Source organism: Scardinius erythrophthalmus (genome assembly GCF_964197995.2).
Source record: "Scardinius erythrophthalmus genome assembly, chromosome: 8".
Lineage (NCBI taxonomy): Eukaryota > Metazoa > Chordata > Actinopteri > Cypriniformes > Leuciscidae > Scardinius > Scardinius erythrophthalmus.
Genome location: NC_138228.1, coordinates 9,528,767 through 9,550,785, shown reverse-complemented (window position 1 = coordinate 9,550,785; position 22,019 = coordinate 9,528,767). Strand labels below are relative to the sequence as shown.

The window sequence follows — 22,019 nt, the reverse complement described above, 5'->3', positions numbered from 1 at the left end:
TGATATGGCTTTTAAAAAAGAATAGCAACTGAGATGTAATAAACTAAACAGAAAATGCAGGACAAAACAATAACGTCACATCAAAGTAAAAATGAAGTTTATGATAAAAAATTAAATTGAAACAAAACTGAACTTATTTTTTTTATTTCAAATCATGGAAAAAATACAAATATAAGTTGACAAAATAATGGTGGAATGAGGACAATAAAGGAGAGTAGCAAGAGAAGGGTGGGGTGGGGCGTTTCAGTTCATTAGGACCTCCATCTGAACCAGTCTGGCATTGGTATCTCCAGCCATCCGATACGGAATCATTCCCGCAAACGTGATCAGAGCCCGGGCTTGACTGCGCAGCAGCTGCAGAGAAACACACACACTTGAGAAGAGCTAATCAGGATTAACATGTATTGTCACAGTGTGTGTCAAATGTCCAGTGAATAATGGTCTTAGGATTAGTTTTATAGTTGAATAAGCAATAACTGTTATCTTACCGTGTCTCTGTCCTCTAGGGTACGCTGTGGTCTTCCTGGTGTGCCTGCTGCAGCCCCCTTTAGACGCTTATACTGCGTGAACAGGATATTCATCGTGGCCAGAAGAACCTCGGACAAATTATGTCTGACCTGGAAATATTAGGACATAATGGAGAGAATGTCATGTGAATTAAGGTCTCCTCCATTCTGGCCATTTAAAATAAACACAATTTAAAAAAAAATATAGACTAGATTTTGGTCAACTCAACCAAAAAGGAAAGATCTGAAAACGCACACTAACAACTTGTTAATTTGGGGTCACCTGAAATGGCAAAATAGCTTAGCATTTGAGAGAACAGCAAGTGGGCAATTTATGCTAATGCGAGATGATCTCTTACCTCATCACTGAAGTTTCTGAAGGCCGCGACTCGCTCCTCAACACTGTCCTGACTTAAGGGAACCAACTTTAGCCTCTCAATAACCTGACACAGAATGGCACAAAAATATAGATTAGTTAGATGCCTAGCACTATCAGCATACGCCCAAGGTCAGCAGGGGTCTTACTGGCGACTTACATCGTAGGCTCGGTCTATGTGGCCGGCGTGGTACTCATCAAAGAACGTCATGAGGTCCAGAAGCAGGTAGAATGTGCTGTCCACAGACTTCTCCCCAGCTATACCGTTGGTACGGTACCTGTGCTCAAACAAACAAAAGGTGTTCATTGAAACTACAAGACCATAAAACCCATAATGCACCGTTTAGATGGAGGCTACTAATGAAAGCCTGTAAAAAAAAGAATGTAATTGTGAGATAAAATAAGAAATAAAGTCGCAATTGGCGACTAAATCACCATTACGAGGAACAAAGTCTAATTGCAATAAATAGTCGTAACTGGGAACTTTTTTTTAGCTTCCATAATCTGTAGAGTTCTGTGTACAAAATGCGTACCTTTCAGCAATAGCCACTGCCATGTTTTTGAGTCGCTCTTTGTTGGACTGGGGCTCGCTGACTTGAGCAATAACTGGACTCAGCAGTTTGTTCATCAGCTCCAGGACCTTATCAGAGTTCTGAAGCAGGAAAGAAAAGATGTTTTAGGCACAAAATCATCACTAGACTAATAAACCCAATGGCACATCACAGCGTATCTTACCTTGGCTAACTCGTACAGTTTGACGGCCTCCTCAAACAATCCCTTGTTCTCGGCCTCCGAGGCTACCTTGGTAATGATGGCCCGCGTGTCTCCGGCAAACTTGTCAATCACGCCGGGCTGAAGGGATTCAAACAAGCACTGCTTAGAGCAGAGGACTTTGAATGCACAATGGTGTTGTCAAAATGGCTCTGAGCATGAAAGGCCAGACTGTGTTGTAAAGACCTCCGAGACAAAAGCACATTCTACACAACCCTGCACGGCTGAACGAACCAAATATAAAGCTAAATCAATGCGTGCAGTGCACAATGAGTAACAGAGAAAGAAGTGGCACGTTCGCTGTCTGCTAGTCAGGTGATATAACAACAAAAGCCTCCAACATACCTTTCTGCTTCCATCTTTTTCGAGTCTTCCAAGAAGCATATCAAACTACAGGAAGAGAGTTAAGAATTGACAGAAATTATGTAATGATAACAGCAATTAGTATGCAGAACCTCCAATGAGCTCGTACACGCTTCTTACCTCCCGACTCTCGATGACTAGCTCGCTGACACAGCGCATGAACATGTTTTCTCCTTGACTGTCCTTCTCATTCCTATGGCCAATCAGAGAACAGCGATTTAGTTTTCACTCGGTGCAATACAGCAATTATGCCATTTGTAGCACAAAATCGCTTTGACCTGCGAATGAACGTGCTCGCTTTGTGATACGCACGGAAACCCAGAGATAAAAGACCTTTAGAAGATCAACTGTTTCCCGTGGCTGTGAGGTCTCTTAAAACAATGGGGCAAGTTAGCATCGAATTCACAGTGTGCATGGAACAGGTTTAATTATTCATGGATCATTCGTGGAAGGTTCTGAGTTATTCATGACACATTAATCTCTTCTCAGAGAGGGATTTCCGCTCAGAATTTTCAGGGAAAAAGTCATGACTTACAGTTCAGCCACTCATCAAACAGGAAACAAGGTGATTTCAGAACAGGTTTGGTATAGTGAAGTATGGATTTGCTCGATAGCTGTTCAACCTGACTGATTTGAGATCAGCTCTTTCAGTATGTTACCCCAGATGACCCAATAGCATCAGCTGGGGTTAGGATGACCATTACCGGAGGAAGTAGAAGTACTGTAGAGCCTCTCGTGGGTCAGTGGACTCAAACTTGCGGGTGTAGAGCATAAGCAGCCTGATGAAGTTCAGCCTTCGCACCATTGGAGGATCTCCAGCCTCTTGACTCACTGAGAAGAGACCAGAAACCTCCTTAGAACAGAAACTAGATACAATTTAGAGTTGTCACTCAATGATCAACACTTACAGAGTTGTGCGCTCTGGCCTGATGATTTGAGCAGCAGTTTGAGTTCGTACAGCACCAGAGCTACGTGAACTGCATGGCTGCGCAGACGCTCCACTCGGAAAAGGAACGCTATGGCCGCCTCAAACTGTGCCGTCAGGAAAAGCACCTGGAAGTACAGGAATGGCTGGTGGCTGGCTGAGAAATGGGACTCACCTGCAGAAAACGATTCAAATGATGCCACACACCTTTATGAACACATTCATGGACATTTGGGATAATCCAAAACCACTTACAAAACAATATAAACCACATATTGGAAATGTGCACAAGCAGCCAATAAGGATTTGTAACTTAAGGAATTCGAATGCTTCTTTAAGCGAGTAATAGGTTCCACATAAATCTTCCTCAGCTGTGAAGTGCTTAAATAGGCTGTTTCATTTCCATTTGCATGAGTTGAAATAATCCCCTCTTATTTAAATTGCCATTAAAACTGACGTCTTAAAGCAGCATTGAAAAGACCTGCTGTGACTTTGCATGGAGCGTAGTGGCAGCGCAGCTGGGAGTGAAGGAGTCTTATCAGCAATAGAGGGAGTCTTTAATGTGGTGTACTGCAGGAGTGCTGGAGAGATAAGACTGACTCATCAGGCAGGTGGAAGAAACTAAGCGGATGCCTTTTTAAAACTGGGCGAGGAGAAGTTTAAGCCATGAGAAAACAGCACAATGACATACACTTTTATCTGGGCTAGGCACACTGGCAGAGACTGAATAGGGGGGTTTTGCATACTGACTAACTTCCTAGTCTTTCACATGCCCAATTAAATCTCTTCCTTTAGGACTGGAGTGAATCTAAAAGATAAGTGGGAAGATTTATTGGCTTTATGGAATAATTTGACCTGAGTTTTGCACATTGCCAGAGGCCACTTGATTTATAGAGTTGAGATCCCTCTCCCAATGCATTTAGACATATTGACAACATATTTTTGTAACTGTAATATTATAACTAGTGTAGTCTAATTAATCCAGTTTTACAGAAATGGTCCCCTTGTCACTAACAAATTTTGACCAATCTGATCCCAGTTTTCATAGTTCTTTTTCTCTGAATCTGATCGAATCTAGTTGAATCCTGCCCGTCACAGAACAACTGGTAAATATTTTTGAATAATTATGTTTGGATAAGTAAATATAATGATGACTGTGGGTCTCACCGTAGTCCTCCAGTAGCTGTTTCTGAAGTTGTGCCAGAGTCATTCTGTCCTGAGGGGAGCTGCTACCGTCCTCATCAAAACACACTTGATTCAGCTGGTAGAGACACAGAACACGACTCAAAAACTGGGCAACTAAACTCATCAGTAAAAGATAACTTACTAACGTACACTCTGGTATACGATCAGTGACTATATCTGACCTTGAGCCACAGGTAATCCTCGGTCTTATCGGCCACTTCTCCATGATTGTCGGCGATGTCGCATTTACCGATGAGGCAGTAGACTGCACGCTTGTAGGGGTCTGCGCTGTTCCTCAGCACACGTCGGTAATGAAGTCGTAGTTTATTCTCTGTGGCTGGAGACAAACTGAGAAGAACAATGCGGTTGAGTAAATTTATGAAGAACTATAAAACGGATTTACTGAATTATTCAGTTTTAAGATAAACTTATGCATGAGATACAAAAAGGGAGCAAGCTGGGTCAAGCATACCAGAGAGAAGTAGTTACCAAAAGCAGAGGAGAAATAGTTCTCTTAGGATGTGATCTAGTTTTTGGGGTGTGCGTATGTGCGTTCTCACCGTCGGTCGGGGCTGTTCATGTACTCCTGAAACCAGATCTTAAAGTCTCCCAGCTGATGCTGTGCCCTGTTCACCACCTGCATGGCGGCAGACAGGTCTCCACAACGCAGGCAGAAATAGATCAGAGCCCACACTGAATGTCCCTCCACCTCGCCGTCCTGTTACACACATGCACGCACAGCAAGGTTTATCCTCGGGTCACACTGCGTCCATTTACCCCCTTTTTACTTTCAAGTCTGAAATAAGCAGCTTATTAGCCCATGCAGGGAGAATCCACTGCTGTTATCTAAACTACGGAAGCCACACTCAGAGCAGTTCGCTCGAGAGTATCTGCAGTGATGGCGTCTAATCTGTATGATGTAGTGCTGCCTGTGCTGTGCGGTGTGGACACGTTTTGCTGCAGTACCTGCATGCCTGGCAGCGGGGTCGGCAGCTTGATGTTTAGGAAGCTGCATACGAGCTGATAAGTGCCAGGTACACCACCCAACTGAGCCTGGTGCAGATTCCCAAAAACAGTGACCATAGTGTAATTTTTATAGCTGTAGAAGAGAGACAGAAGCATTGGCTTAAAAGAATGATTGGTTCACAAACTAAAATCTCTACGGCCTGTAAGCACGCTTTAATCTACACAAGAGCAAAATCAAGCCGATGAAATGTATACAGCATAAAATCGATATTCACAAATTTTCATGAAATTTTTTCATTTAGTGATGGACTATGTGGGTGAGAAATCCCTGATATTTTCAGGTTTTCAAGGACCATAGGAACCCTAAACATACAGTACAATTGAAAAGGCACTTCTTTTATTCAACAAGGATGCATTAAATTGATCAAAAGTTAACAGTTAAGGCATTTATAATGTTACAAAATATTTCTATTCGAAACAAATTCTGTTCTTTTGAAGTTTCTATTTATCAAAGAATCCTGACAAAAATGGATCACGGTTTTCACTAAAATATTAAACAGCACAACTATTTTCAACATTGATAATAGGACATATTTCTTGAGCACCAAATTAGCATATTAGAATGATTTCTGAAGGATCATGTGACACTGAAGACTAGAGTAATGATGATAATTCAGCTTTACCATCAGAAATAAATTACATAATTTTTTTTGAAAAATATTAAATTATTTAAAAAAAAAGTCTGTGACTTATTTCAAAAGCATTTAACATTTAGTGTAACTGCAGAATCGTACAAACAATTTCCACAATAAACTGGAAGTCTTTAATCAGAGTAAACTGTACAATTGTACACTGAAACATTCATTACTTCAATGAGCTCACTGTTTCTGCCTTAAATTATTACATTGTTTAAATTAATATATTCTTAGCTAACTGTGATTTCTGATTTTGTATATGTACATTTCTGAAGTACATATCTTAGACAGTTACCTCTGATAACAGATCACTCTAAATTGTAATGTGGACTCATGCATTTTCTGTAAAGCTGCTTTGAAACGATGTGTATAGTGAAAAGCGCTATACAAATAAATGTGAATTGAATGAAATGTGCAATTTTTTCAATATTATCTCTCTAATTAAAGAGCAAGCTGCATTTCCTTTCTTTCACCTGTTCTCCAGGAACTGTAGAGCTTGTCTGACGAAGGCCATCTGCATGTCCACAGACACTCGACTCTTCAGAGTGTCCTTTGCCGGCACCAACAAAACGTCTGTCATCTGCTTCACCATGAGCCACATGTCTGAAACGTTCTACAAACACACGCACACAGAACTTTACTATTAATGCAATCGCTTCCCGAAATTTCTGAGATGAAAAGCACAGTTAAGAACACACACGCAGAAGCCAAATGTGATATACCTTATCATCCAGGCTTTCGGCCACTGATGCACAGAGATCTCCCAGGTTGGGCTGAAGATGCCCATTTACTATCTTCTCATTGAAGACGTAGATCTAAAAGAAAGAGGAAAAACGCAAACTGAGAATGATGGTCAAAGACTGATTGCTGTCTAAGGCCAAGCTCTGGGCAGCTGGATCCACTATGATCTGGAGGTGAAATGAAGGACGATGAAAAACAAAACAAACAGGATAAAAATGTTTAGAAGGTCTTCAAAAAAGAGTGCTAAGACTAGAAAGATGACTCCGCAGGCGATGTGGCGACACATGATTAGAGAAAAAAAGACAAAGGAAATAGATGAGAGATCTGATAATAAAAAAGGAGAACAAAGGAGAAGAGAGTGAGAATCAGCCCTCCCCTTTATGGATAGATTGGGAGCCTACCCATCATGCCATCATCCAGCCAATCAATCTTATAGATCAATAGAGCTAGGCTCGCAAAACAAAACACATTTATTCTTGTGTCTAGATCACGGACCAAGAGAAAAGCTAAGCTGAACTAAATGACAAGGTACTCTGAGTAACTAGGAGCCACTCGTTTATTTTCAACATGTCTGCATGATTTATTAGTGATTATATTGCTGTCGGCCAGTTTGTTCTTTCTATGTGATGTTTCAAAATTCTGGAGAGTTAACATTTCTACTGTAATGTTTAGATGACTGATTTCATGTTTATAATTATACGCTAAAGCTTTAATACATTTCTTTTAATATTATGTATTAAAATGATTTCTTAAAATATATAATAGATATATTTTTATACTTTTTAAATGTATATACATCCATACAAATAAATAAATAGAAATGGCAACTTATTTATAAATACAGTATATATTTAAAACATTTTTGTTTTATTTTTATTTATCACTATATTTATTTTGTATATGTGTGGCTTTCTACGAACCTGTCGGCTGTAGGCAACTTCCACACTGTCCAGTGCACTGCGTCCTGGAACTGCGACCTCACTCACGAAACTGGGCTGTGGGGCACATAGCAACAGTCGTTAAGGCATAAACAAGGATGTCTACACAACAAGCCCGTATTAATATTCTCTACATGTGTAGGTGTGCATATGTGCCTCTAAAAGCGTGGGTTTGACAAGTGCACAAGCTGCGTTTATCTCGCAGAGTTGTTTTAATCTAAATGCAGCGACCAATGTAGCGTGAAGCTATTGTTAAGAACATAACTCACGCTTGAGAGCACACAGCTCAGTACTGTGAATATACAGAGAGAGACACACACACACACACACATGAAAACATTAAATTTTTACGTGGACATAATTGTATCCAACCCGTTCTTAAAAAAAAAAAAAAAAAAAAATCACATTTAGAAAGATTTCACATTGATAAAGAATATGGTGCTTTAATTGAAATTATTTTCAAAGACACTCATAAACACGCATGCGCGCACACACACACTCCCTAGTAGCAAATTCCATGAACAGCCTGGCAAGAAAGCCACTGAGGCGTTGTAGTTTGTGTGACTATCTAGCAGGGAGGGGCGACTCAGGCTGGTGGTACAAGGAAGAGTGAGCTCCTGGCATAGGAAGAGAACAGCAGGTCACACATGGAAAATTTAACTGCTGTTTAATAATTAAAGCAGCAGGACAGCAGTCAAAAATCTCCTAGAGCAAAATACACAATATACACACAAACACAACACTCTTCTCGAATCCTTTATAGGACAATAAAAGGAAAGACAAAAGCATATTCTGAGGTTTCGACGATCTCAAAAAGACTGTCACTATTTGCCGTAGACAGACTATTGTTATACTTGAGGACATAAAAGTGAAACATGCATTTTTGGGTATATATTATTCAGAAGAGGAGTGCTTGTCATCTTCAATGTTTGATGTTTTCTACATCCTTTCCTCTTGCTCACCTCTCCATTTTGTGACAGCAGAGATGTGAGCAGTGCTGCCAAAACACCCTTTATTTATGAATAATACCCTCTAAAAACAACCAGTCATCCCATCTTATTCTCATGATTTTCCCCCCCTCTTGTATGCTATGAGCATATACAACTCTGTCTATATAAAATATACACAGATATGAATATACCCATAGCTAACAAAAAAAAAAATCATATTTATTGGCAATTAATAATGTTATATAAAATATCAGTATATATGTATAGCTAACTCTCTCACTATAGATTTTATTAATATGTACTGATATTATATATATATATATATATATATATATATATATATATATATATATATATATATATATATATATATATATATATATATATATATATATATAAAATTCTAAATCATTTAAAGACAATCAATAAAAAGACAATCAGGTCTAAATGTCCTTGTCTGAAAAGAACTACTAGAAAAGCTCTTGCCAGATAAGATTTCACTAACACTCAGATCCAGGCCAAACGTAGCCACAGGCTGGCCGTATCACAGCAACAGATCGGAACAAGCTCCTTAGATGCTATAAGAAAATTTGTGCTTCATGAACACGTCAGAACACGTCACATGAGGTGAGTGTGTGATATTATGAATGTGTGTGTGTGTTTTTATGTGTGTGTGTGTGTAGATTTTATTAATATGTACTAATATTATATATATATACATATATATATATATATATATATATAATACAAGGGAGCTATGTCATATCTGTCCTGTGTGTGTATTGTGTTTTATGTGGCGTGATGTTCCTCAGACCTCCACTTCCTGGCTGAAGTCCAGTGCATCCTCTCCAGCTCCCAGCAGGGTGTGCAACACTCTCTGCTTCACCTGCTCCCACTGCACCAACATAGAGTCTCTGTGGTACTCCTCCGCCAACAGAAACGTCTGCGAGAAAGACAGAACGAGTAAATCGAGGGGACGAGGTACAAATCACACATGAAAAACAGACTACATGTGATGATAGAGAGCCAAATGAGTGAAACTATAAAGCCTTCAGTGAATATATAGGTTACCCAACATGTGACGCATTAAAAATAGCTAGTGGAGTAAGAAGGGAGCAGCCTGGATCTGGGAAGCATGCTGTGAACAATAAGCGCTAACGGGCACCACTATCTTCACCCCTCCCCCAATCCCACCTCCGAGGGACAAGGAACGAGAGCTGGGCCTGGGGAGACTCAAACTGGGTCTGGCCCGCAAAAGCCTGGATGCGCGGAGGCCTCGCTAATGGAACTGTGCCGCTATCTGGGTCTGTCTTCACGCCTACTACCGATTTAGCCCATACCCTGATTGAATCCGAAGACCTTTCGTCTATTTTTCTCGGTCCCGGCGGATCGACGTGTGATAATTGCAAGCGTTCTAATTAAAAAGGCTTCTGAACTCTGGAGGAAGAGATTTTGGAATCAAGCTTAATGAGGGAGGGAGTGAGATAATATCAGTTCAATGTGCAGAAGTTAATGTGAATCAGGTAAAATTCAGAGAGGAAAAGTCGCATAGGGGCTTTTTGTTTTAGGGTGGGAAATAATAGCGCATGGCTTTATAAGCACTTCAGGAACTAACTGTTCTTCAGAAGATTTTGCTGGGTCAAAAAAGCCATTAATCATCCTGCAGTTTACTCCATTCTCACTTGGGGTCCAAAATGAACACAAAAATAAAATAAAGAAAGAAAATTGACAAAGAAAATTGGCTTTGGAGAGTAGTGTGAATAAAGTACTTGCCAGTTGGACGGTAACTTTATTAGGAACTGCAGTTTGTGTAGAATTTTAAGAACTATTGTCTGACACTTGATGATGTAAGTCACATGCAAGATTCAAAAACACATAAATGGTCTGCTTAAGAAAACTCCTACTTCTAAAACGTCTAGCCTAATTTCTGCCCAGCACTCCATGCGGAAACAAATATGTGGAATATTCCTCCCATTAAGCCACAATGATAAAAATATGAGGAACTAAATCAAGATGAGTTGTCATGTTTTTCCATACAGGTGCCATTTTTTTTTTTTTTATAAATATAAATCATGTAGAACAGTTTTGGCCTGTAAGAAATATATATATATATCAGCAAAAGTTGTGTCAAAAAGCTTTTGACCCAGTCTGTGATGGACATAAATTTTACTGTAGTGCTTGAGGACCCAAAACTTTCACCAGCGACATTTTGTCACATGCAGGTCATCTGGGTCACTGGTTAACACCTCCTCTTTGGAGAGCAAATTATCCTCTCCCATCTCTTTGCTGACATTCCTCCTCCTGAGAGGTTTGATGACTAGACTGAGAGGATGGATGGATATTGACCTGAGCTCTCTGCTGCTGAGAGATTGATACCGTAATAACAGCTGAAAGGGTCTGTTTTTACCTTGCTGACAGTGGCTGAAGAGGCAATAAGGGGAAAAGGGGATTTGGTCTGAAACAGAAAGAGTGACCCTCGGAAGGAGACGGTTTTAAAGGAGCTGTCAGACGAATAGTGCAGATTCTAAATGTCTGGACAATACGGGATATAGTTACACTGAGGTTTAATGTTGCTAAAAATCACATTCCTTTTCTCTCCAATGGACAAAAAGGGCATAATTTGACCGACTAAGAAAATAAATGAATGTAAAAGTAGAGTAGTGAAGGAAGACACTCACCCTGCGGCGTGATTCCTCGATGGCTGACAGCAGTGCATTGTCTCTCTCGTTCTTGAGAAAGCCCTGGAACAAGAGACACGGCATGGAGGTTAAACGTACTGCAACCTACTTTCCCCTTTTCTGCATGCAGAGCACACGCCCTCTCTCCCTTTCTCTCTCATTCCCTCCATACTTCCTCTAAGACGCAAGCACCACAGGCTAGAGATGGAGAATTGGCATCATTATTGAAATAACTGCTAAAAATGTGCTTAGAATCGACCCTATGCGAGATCGCTCACCCAAAATGGCCGCTCTCGACTGGTCAGAGCTGGTTCAGCAAAGCTTTGGTTCAATACGTTCTTGAGTGTACAAAAAGTACTGTGCATTTAAGACACCCCACATTCGTGCAACCACAGTTCTACACACAGAAGTTCATGGACGGGTTTGGAAAATGTGGTTCAAACTGCTTGGTTTCCACGCATCTAGACTTTTTGGACCAATCTCTATGACACTGACAAAACCAGAGACAAGCCTGATTTGAATGTTCCCCACTGCAAATCATTAAGCTAACAGCTGCTTATATCTAATTATGGACCATCATCCTCTAAAACGTCATCTTTGTTCGATCACAGATGGAAAACGCACACATCAGTAGCCTCCACGAATACACAAGCTACATTTTCTGACTAGATGACGAGTGTGCAGCTCGAACAACCTGTATGGATGCATTACAAGCACTCGTTTTTTGATGTACACCAGGGTAACGAACACTCACACACATACCCGCATTCGTTTTGATTAAACACAGAACAGAAAGATCCAGCAGCTGATCCTGAGGACAGAGAAGTCACTGGAATGGCGTGCAACACACACACACACATTGAGTGGGGGCTGGGATAGGGAGTGGTACTGATGGAAGGGGAAAGCTAGTTCTGATGGGTTTGGAGGATCATCAGATCGCTAAAAAGCCAATATTGAAGGATGGAGAGAAACGTGACCTCTGAACTGGAACCTGCACTCATCTGCTTTTATTATTGTAACATAGATGGAGTTGAAAAAGCATCAAGTACATTTTCCATTGATTTTTACTGAATACGGTAATGTCATAAAAAACATGGCACTACATTGATTTTCGAGATGTTTCCTTGACTCCATCATTAAATCCTTGACTCCTCTCTTATACAAGTGTTAAGTACAGAGTTGAATCCTGACCCCCCCTCCCCCCCGATGATTCCTCACTTCTTTCCTCCCCCCTCTGAGATCGCACGACCCCCATCTCCCCATCCACACTTTGACTGACAGCTGTAAATGAGGATTGATTTATTCTGATTTGGGGAACGCAACATCTAAATGACACATCTGAACGAACAAGGCGAGCTAATGGATACAGAGATGGAAAGTGGGTGGGGGTTTAAGGTGTGGGAGCAGCCAACATTTCGTACTTAGCAGCATTATTTCTTGCTCAGTCACTGTGCCTCTAACCGCTAGCTACAGAACAGTGCCCCCTTCAGGAATCCACGCTCTGCATCAAGTACCCAAGACCCACTAACTGACAAAAGGAACATTTTAAATGGATGCATTTGGGTCATGCCTAAACTGAGAACATGCTTAATACATACTGTGATGCGTGTCATTGCATGTGTCATTTTAACCCATTATTAGTCACATCGAATTAAAGTTCTCAGAAGAGATCAGATGTGCAATTTATACCAAAGATTCACATATCTTCTGATGCACATTTTGAATCATCTGATCACGGTGAAATAAATGCGTGACTAAAGGCTGGCATCAAAGCAGCTAGACAAAGTGCAGATCTCATATGCTGAAAGGGAAGGTTATCATATCCCCTACAATTAAGCATTGTGGATTTCTGGAAGATTCAAAGCACAGCGAATATTGGGCGAGTTTGATAGAGGTAAAAACGGTGCATCATTACGGGCAAAAAAACGTCATTACAATATGAAATACATACATACATATAAACTCAATAAATCCATAGTAATGAATGCAACATATAAAATACATACATGTTCATGGATGCACACACCTTCTTTTGGATGCTTTTATATTTTGAAATCAGGTATAATGCAATGCACTGATATTGACCATCACAGATTGAGAAGTAAAGTGAAAATAGCAGGAGCATATAGCAGAAAATATGACATGGATTGGCATCGAATTCAAGAGATGGACAAAAGACATGCATACATACGCCAACCAAACCCACGGCAGTTGATTTAAACAAAACACCCCCTCTATATCTACACATCCCTCTCTTTTTCTTTTCTTTCATTTACTTCAGCACAATAAGCAGTGAAGGAACCCCACCCTAACCCAACCACTTCCTGTGTGACAGACAAGCCTTCATCATCATCCTCCTCGCCATCTTCATCATCCCTTCGGAGAAGGCGATCGTCTCATTTTCCTGGTTAAACCGACTGACTGAGACGCATGTAGTAGCCTATAGCGAGGTGTTGAATGCATGTGCGTGTAGGTGATACTCACTCATGCTCTGGTTTAACCTGCTGGGAAAGTGCTGCTGGGAGGTGAAACTGTCTAGGAGCGGTGTGCCCGTCCCCTGCTCGTGCTCTCTCCATCTTCTTCGTTCTGTAGAAGCGGACCAGTGCATTTCTGGGGCGTCCCTGACCTCTTTTACCAGAGGCCCACTATGTCAGCCACATGCACTCTTCTTTACCTCAAGGCGGCCCAGTGGTCTGAACCTAGATATGAGCCACGAGCAGGGTTACAGTGGGCTGCTTTATTGTCGGAGGCGGAGCGTACCAAGTCAGCCCAGAGACACGGGGGGGAATCTGAGGAGAAGTCATTATTCAACCTGATCCGTGTGCCTGTTCACCATCAGCCGTCCACCCCTCCTCCTCATCTCTCCTCCAGCATCCCTGCCAGCCTCCTCGTTCACTCTCACTCATTTCTTCCTTTTTAAAACATCTCTGCATCCTTCCTTTTTCCACTTCTGCTAGCGCAATGCAATTATGGTAATGGATCCCCCCCCACACACACACTCTCCTGATGGATTTCGACATCCTGTCCAGAAACTGGGCTAATAATCCTCTTAAGAGTCATGTTTAGTTAATGAACAGAGTGCACTGACCAGAGATCAGACTCCACATGTAGAGCTATTTGCACTTATCCCACACCTACCATTGTGTGCTTAGATAACACACTCTAGTGAGAAGGTATGGTGCAGGAAAGATGGAAGTAAGTTGAAGTGAGAGTTAAAGAAAAAGATGAGATGCATCGCCTGTTTCGGCGCCATTTTGCTCGGGTAAAGCATCTCCTGCTTTCAGTCTGTCATTTAAGGCGTTTGCCTTTTTGACTACAGGACATAGGCACCTAAATCGAGTTTGTGCCTTAAAAAAAAATATTTTATTTAGCTTTTATAAAGGAAACGTGGGTTACAGAAGGCTGCACATTTGCCCACACACACACAAACGCAGAAGGCGAGAGAAAGGCAAGAGACTACGCCTCATCAGCAGCAAGCATTTCCTTTGTCTTCAGGCAGGCAGCTCGGCAGCCTTATGGAGCACGCACAATATACAATTTACACTATGCCGCCACCTCGCAGGGTCGATGCACATCTGGATATCTCGGCACAATTGTACTGATGCAATTCTGAGCATGGCACCTGCAGCATCTTTGTTTTATTCAGCAGCACGTTTAATGTGATTCTGAACGTCTTTTCAATAGGAGACTGAGACGGCGGCGATACATAATGAGAATGAAGATGATGATAAATGGAAGAGCAGTTACACAAGTTCGACAAAAGGAAGATATTAAATCTCATAGCCCTTAGAGTCAATCAGAGTTGCACTGAAAATCTCTAAAGAGATTCTCAGCCACACACACATACATACATTCGGGCAGGGAGGGAGGTGAGGAAAGTGCCAGGCAGTAAGTGCACTTCCAGTAAGAGTCGAGCCGCACTCTGGCAGGCCCACCACAAAAATATGTCTGACAAAAAAGACAAGAGTAAGGGGAGGGAAAGAGACAGTGAAAAAGAGAAGGAGAGAAGAGATAAGCAGAGGAAAAGATGGGAGGGGGTAGATGGTTTCGAACCTTCAGGAAGCGAAAACCAAGTAGATCATTACAGGACTTGATGAGTCAACAGCCAATTCTCAATGAGCGTCTATAACATTCGAACAGACGAGAATATGTTTATCCTTTATGGAAAGAAGTAACATCATCCAATTGCTATCATCAGGACATAATCTGTTAAACGTCTCCTGGACATTTAATGGGTGTGGCTGTGTGATTGTTCAAAAATTCTAAATATCTTTTGATTGTGAAAAACAGTCAAAATCTGTGCACTACGGTTGTGCCTCATCTTTGACAGCATTGAAAACAGGCCATAGATTTGGATCATTTAAAGATAATCACCATTTTAGATCCATGTTTCCCAATTTATGGAAGCCCTTCAGTAAGACAAAGTGTCCTTTCAGTAAGACTTATAGTACCTCTTCATCGACATAAAACCACAAAAGTGCTCCTTTTAACTCATATTATACTGGACATCATTTAGCATTGTCAATAATATTGTTAAGATGCCATTTATTACAATGACTCACTTTAAAACTTAAAACAATCAATACAAGTAGCTTCCTCTCAAACTGAAGCACTTTGAGAAATAGGGAATATATTTTATAACTGAGAAATGCACATAGCAAATCTACTACTGTTTATTCTTTTTATTATTTCTGAGGGATATTTTAACAGAATTTGTCAAAAAATCAGAATAACAAAGTAAAACTGACATCTTTCCCAATAATGACTAAATTATTTACCAAAACTTTAACACACATAACAAATGTCTCAAATGTAAATATAAAAATCAGTTGCAGCCACAGCTAGAAATCATTAAAGACGATTTTAGTCATGATCTTACATAGCCAGCAGCCATATCACCCTGAAGCCCAAGATTGGAAGCTAAGCAGGGTTGAGCCTGGTTAGTACCTAGATAGGAGACCTTCTGGGAAAACCAGGTTGCTGCTGGAAGAGGTGTTAGCGAGGCCAGCAGGAGGTGCTCACCCTGTGGTCTGTGTGGGTCCTAACGCCCCAGTATAGTGATGGGGACACTATACTGTAACAAGCACCGTCCTTTCGATGAGACGTTAAACCGAGGTCCTGACTCTCTGTGGTCACAAAAAATCCCAGGATGTCTTTCGAAGGAGTAGAGGTATAACCCCGTCATCCTGGCCAAATTTGACCAGTGGCCTCTGTCCATCATGGCCTCCTAATCATCCCCATATATATATATATATATATATATATATATATATATACACTAATTGGCTTCATCACTCCGTCTCCTCTCCACCAATAATCTGGTGTGTGGTGGGCGTTCTTGCACAATATGGCTGCCGTCGCATCATCCAGGTGGATGCTGCACATTGATGGTGGTTGAGGAGATTCCCCTTTCTATGTAAAGCACTTTGAGTGCAGAGAAAAGCGCTATATACATGTAATTATTATTATTATTATTTGATGATGATGGCTGAAGCCCCAAGAAATGGGCTTTAGTTTATCCCAAATCCACTTCAACATTCAAGTATGTGATGATATATGACTTCCTGTGATTTTGTGTAAATACATTTAAGTCACTGGTTTGCAGCATTAAATGTATACACACTGGAAAAGTACAAACATTTTCCACTTATGCAGTAAACATCCCACCAAACAGACTAAATTAAGCTTAGTAGCTCACAATGCTATGAGGTGTGCAGACATGGACAAAAGCCACAAAGAGGTCTCCAACTTTAATTTCATGTGGTTTGCCAGCTCAGTGTTGACTTGACTGCTGATTCCCGGCTCTAGTGAGCTCACTATAATTCACTAAAGCTGTAGCATCACAATGCGGTCACCATAAACATCACCCTTCTGTCCCCTTCTGAACCCACATGCTCTATTTGTCTTCAGGTGCTTTGTGTACCAGAACAGAATAACAAACATGGATTGGAAATATGCATGATTTGAATAATCCGTATCAACAACATCCACAGGGGGGCGTAGTAACCACTGTTAAGTTTCATGAAGTAATAAACATAAGTTAAAAAATAATTTTTCCTTTTTTACATTTATTTCTTTTGATTTACAAAGGCAGCAGTCAGCAAAAACACTAAACTCTTTATTACACTGTAATGCTCTTGGCTGTGTAATTTCAATGTTTGTTTGTAAAAGGTTTAAAGAATTACACAATGCATTGCCTGACTCAAGTTGCATTGCCTGACTCAAGTTTTGCCACGTCACGCCTCTTGGCCATCATGACTCTTACTATTACAGATGAAGCTGAATTCAATTGTAACTCATTGCTACAGCAAAGTCATGCCTTAGCAAACATATATAATCAATTCACACAGCATGAACTATAATTCCTAAAAGTTACCATCCACAAATTCCCAAATCAAAATAAACAGCAGGAAATGCATGGGGTATGGTGGTACACACTACACACACAAGAAAAGTTGCACTAAGGAGCAATGATAATGTACAAAAACATGAATAGCAGGAAAACCTGTTGCCATGAAGATAGACGCATACACATGGACTGTCCAAAACCCATTAGACTCATCCTGTCTCTCAAGCTCTAAAGGCAACAGCATAGTGCTAATTATAAATGGGCTGAGTGTGGAGATTGTTTAAATGTTTATTTGGCTTCTACTGAGGCAGTGATGCGGAATGTCTCATCAAATTATTACCCTAAGTCGATGCAGAGTACATCACTAGGGAAAGCAATAACAAAAACCAAACACTACCAACAAAAAAGTTTCAGGACAGTCAGATCTTTTTTAAAGAAATTAATGAATTGCTTCTGTTCAGCAAGGATGCATTCAATTAATCAAAAGTGACAGTAAAGATATTTATAATGTTAAAAGAAAATTCTATTGAAAATAAATGCTGTTCTTTAGAACTTTCTATTCATAAAAGAATATGTCAGACTTTCTCATAATGGTATCGACAAAAATGTTAAACAGTACAACTGTTTTCAATATTGATAATAATGAGAAAATGCTTCTTGAGCACCAAATCAGCATTGGTCTGTTAGAATGATTTCTGAAAGATCATGTGACATTGAAGTCTGAGGTAATGCATGTTAAGTTACACATAAAATTGCTGGCAATAAAAATCAAACCATCTCATGCATACGATTAGGATTAATTTAGAAAAATTACGTTTAAAAATGTTTGTTGTAACTCACAAACTAAATAATTTTTTGATATTAGGATCTCTTTTTAAAAAATAGAATCCTTTACATGCACAGCAGACGGTTTCAAATTGAAGTGATTTAAAGTAAAGGGAACATATATTACATTAACAATTACAGACTGAAGTTTAAAAAAAAAGCATCTGAAAGCACCTTTAAAAGCGAAATCAACTAGGTATCTGATAACTTACAGACAATACAGCACATAAATGAGTACAACTTATTAAAATATAATTTTAAAAACTTAGCAGACCAGGCTAGCAATTTAGTCATGATATGTATATGATGTCCATGTATATGACAAGCAAACTTGTATCAAATGGTGGTGTAAAGCTTGATTTTAATACCCATACATGTTTTAAAATGAGAAAAAGGAGGACAATGACAGACTCAGACTATAAAATATAGAATATAAAACGAGAAATGCTACACTGTTGCCTTCTGACCATATCGAAAGAAAGTAACTTGGTTTTCTATGTAAAAAAAACAATATTCAAGCAAACTGTACTTTGCAAGGCAATTTTATGAAACGGCTGGTTTGCTGCTCTTAAATGCTTAAATGCTTTTCTTTTGAACTTTCTATTTTTCAAAGAATCCTGAAAAAAAATTATCGTGGTTTCCACAAAATTATTGAGCAGCACTGTTTTAAACATTGATAATCATAAGAAATGCTACTTAAAGGCACAACATGTAATTTAGGCCGCCAGAGGTCGCTTATTCAAAACAAAGGCGTAGCTTGATGATAGGGCTGTCACTTTACGTTCGAAAATCAATTGCACAATCGATCGGACCAACCAACGCAAGTTTTGAAAACGAAAATAGGGAATCGATTTTAACGGTCTCTTCTCGGAGCGCGTCCAGCTCGTCCAGCTCACTCTGCTTATTGTTTTTCGAGAATGGTGCACTCCTGTTTGTCATTGTGCATGAAACTTCATGCCAATAAATCATCAGGAATATTGCTGACTTGTGCGCGTCTCAAGCGCCCTCTTTACGTTCGTCCTAATGCCTGTTAGTTGTCCGTGGATTTGCCAATATTTGGCGTTTCAAATGGAAACGTCTTTAGACGTGGAAAATCGATTTTACAATCGATTCAATGAACACTTATGTCTCAAAAATCGAACAGGATTTTTTCACAAAAGTGACAGCCCTACTTGATGATGCCGTGAATGAGCGTGGATTCATGGGAGTTGTCATCTTTACCTTCACCGATGGAGAAGAATCCAACAGACTCAGGCAGAAATCATGTTCATGGATGAGCTAATGTATTCAAATTTTATTATCGTTACTGTGGTATGAAGCAGGGCTGGAGTGAATGCTACTGAGAGGGACCTGAGATGCACAATGGCATTGAGTCCAGCGGTGCTTTTATTATGCTTATGCTGAAAACAATCATACTAAATACATTTGAGAGTGTTGAAAGTTATATTCTAAAGCTTTCGCTCGGTGGCTGCTATGATGAGACACTTGGTGCACTTTGCAATAATCTAGATCGATATTAGAATATCATATTAATAAAAACTGGATGACTGGTGTTGCTAAATGACATGTTAATTTTAAATATGTGTGATGGAGAAAGCTCTCTATGATTTTGTCTTGTTAGCCACTTGACAGAATAGTGTTGTCTCTAAGGCATGGTACAAACATTGTAGGCTATTCTAGGTAAATCAAGAAAACAAGTGATTCAAACAATCCCAGGTGAAAAAGACGTACTATTAAATATATAAAAAATGTACTTGAGTATGTTTTTAGTACAATACTAATATACTTTAATGCATTTTTAATACATTTAACAGTACGTCTTTTTCACCTGAGATAAGACTAACCGTGTTGAGCTATATACATTGTTAGAAACGTTTGGAATAATGCAAGTACACAAGTCAACAAAATATAACATTGTTCTTGTGGTTTTTGGATATTTGAATCTAAAAATCTTAGATAGTGTGCCTTTAAGCAGATCAACTTAAATAAAAATTAAGCAAATCAGCATATTAAAGTGATTTCTGAAGAATCATGTGAATATTTAAAAATATTGAATTACAAAAACATTTTTAAATTGTAATACTATTTTACAATATTGTTATATAATATAATGAAGTTTTTTATATATTGTTTTACTTAATATTTGTATCAATTAAATGCAGCCTTGGTGAGCATAAGACACTTCTTTAAAAAGCCTTTAAAAATCTTACTGACCCAAAACTTTAGAACTTGGTGTATATAAGTTATTTTAAACTGTAGTGTACATCCAGAAAATTAGAGCACTTTGATAACAACAAATGCTACAGTTTAAACAATTTAAGCAGCAGCTAAAGCAGCTAAATATATGACACAACACAGCTGCATCTCATGAGATGCAATGGGGAGGTATAAAGTATAAACGCATCTATGAACAGCCTCCCACCCAAACAAAACCCCTACCAACCTGAATATCTGTGTCCTTGACTGGCTCAAGAGGCTCAAATGTAGTGGCTGCACTGAGACTTTCAAGACGCTGGGAGATATGGAAGATGTCAAGACCACGAGAGCCCAGGAGGATGGAGCTGAAGTAAAAAAAAATTATGACACCATTTAAAGAGCATACTTTTTTAAAATTACTTTACATGAATTGGCATGACTTTTAAATGCATTTGAACACTGAAAACTCACGCTTTTACATCAGCTGTGTCTTGAGAGGTTCTGGTGAGAGTGCGGGACCGTAGTCGCTCTCCTGCCTGCTGGATCTCCTGTAGGTTTCGCTCGACATGGGGCAGCTCGGACACGGCCTCGGTCTCTGCTGCGAGCTGTTCTGCCTGCTGCAGGAGTTCCCCGAAGCCCTCAGTATCCATATCCAGCACCTGTTCCACCTGACAGCAAAACAAGAGCAGTATGCCTGTTACACATGGTGATATGCACATCATTTGTATTCAGTATATCAGTTACCAAAGTAACAGTAACACCCAGCAGATTATCAAATACTAGTTCTTGTCATCACTATAATACTGTAAGCTTTTTACATTGAAAGAGACTCCAGGTTGATTTATCATGATTTTACAGTAGTAACTGTGGGATTTCTGTTGAAAATATATATAATTTTCTTGATTACTGAGGTAAGTCAGTGACATGATAACGTTATATATACATACATTAGCATTTATTCTTTTAGCATAACTGGGACGAATATTCGTCATATGTAAATAGATAGATAGATAGATAGATAGATAGATAGATAGATAACACAATATTAGTACTACATTGAATGAATGTCATGGTTGTTTAGCTTGTGTAATAACTGTAATCAATACAAATGACTGTCACTTGCTAGCAAGCTAACTTGACATGAGGTGCTGTCGGTAAACGTGTCCCAAACAGACACCTGTCAAATGCGACTGCAATTAACAAGCCATTAAATAGTTAATTAGTTAACGCATATGTAACAACCCACCTCGCTGAATGTGTATTCTTATAGCGGCTATAATATAATGATTTCACTTTAGCCGCTATGCTAAACACATCCCCCCTCGTGAACTCCCGGGTTCCTGTGAGAGCGAGCGTTGATTGGTTCAAACCGATTTTCCCAAAAACACCCGCGACTAGAGCCTCGATAGAACTTTATTCAGATGTTTCTGTTTACAAATTGCAATACGTTAATATCGGCGAGATCAAGTCATGCACAATTTCTGTAAGATTACTTGGAAATCCATTTGACTGAAACATGACGGTGAAGATACAGAGGTGTCCGATATACTTGATA

General features: G+C 39.7%; 1 protein-coding gene across 1 annotated transcript; it reads right to left on the bottom strand.

Annotated features, from left to right (window-relative positions):
* Window positions 1-128: 128 nt before the first annotated feature.
* nup93 (nucleoporin 93) lies at window positions 129-21,854 on the bottom strand. Its single transcript, XM_081372323.1, has 22 exons — window positions 21,711-21,854; window positions 20,936-21,132; window positions 20,712-20,829; window positions 11,095-11,157; window positions 9,231-9,359; window positions 7,449-7,523; window positions 6,510-6,602; window positions 6,261-6,400; window positions 5,093-5,225; window positions 4,687-4,844; window positions 4,309-4,474; window positions 4,109-4,202; window positions 2,925-3,116; window positions 2,721-2,847; window positions 2,137-2,209; window positions 1,999-2,043; window positions 1,618-1,734; window positions 1,416-1,534; window positions 1,043-1,160; window positions 866-949; window positions 489-617; window positions 129-354 (listed from the first exon to the last, which is right to left on the bottom strand). Exons 2-22 carry the CDS (start codon window positions 21,112-21,114, stop codon window positions 244-246), a joined length of 2,463 nt encoding a protein of 820 aa, XP_081228449.1. The 5' UTR covers window positions 21,115-21,132; window positions 21,711-21,854; the 3' UTR covers window positions 129-243.
* Between the last annotated feature and the right edge of the window lie 165 nt (window positions 21,855-22,019).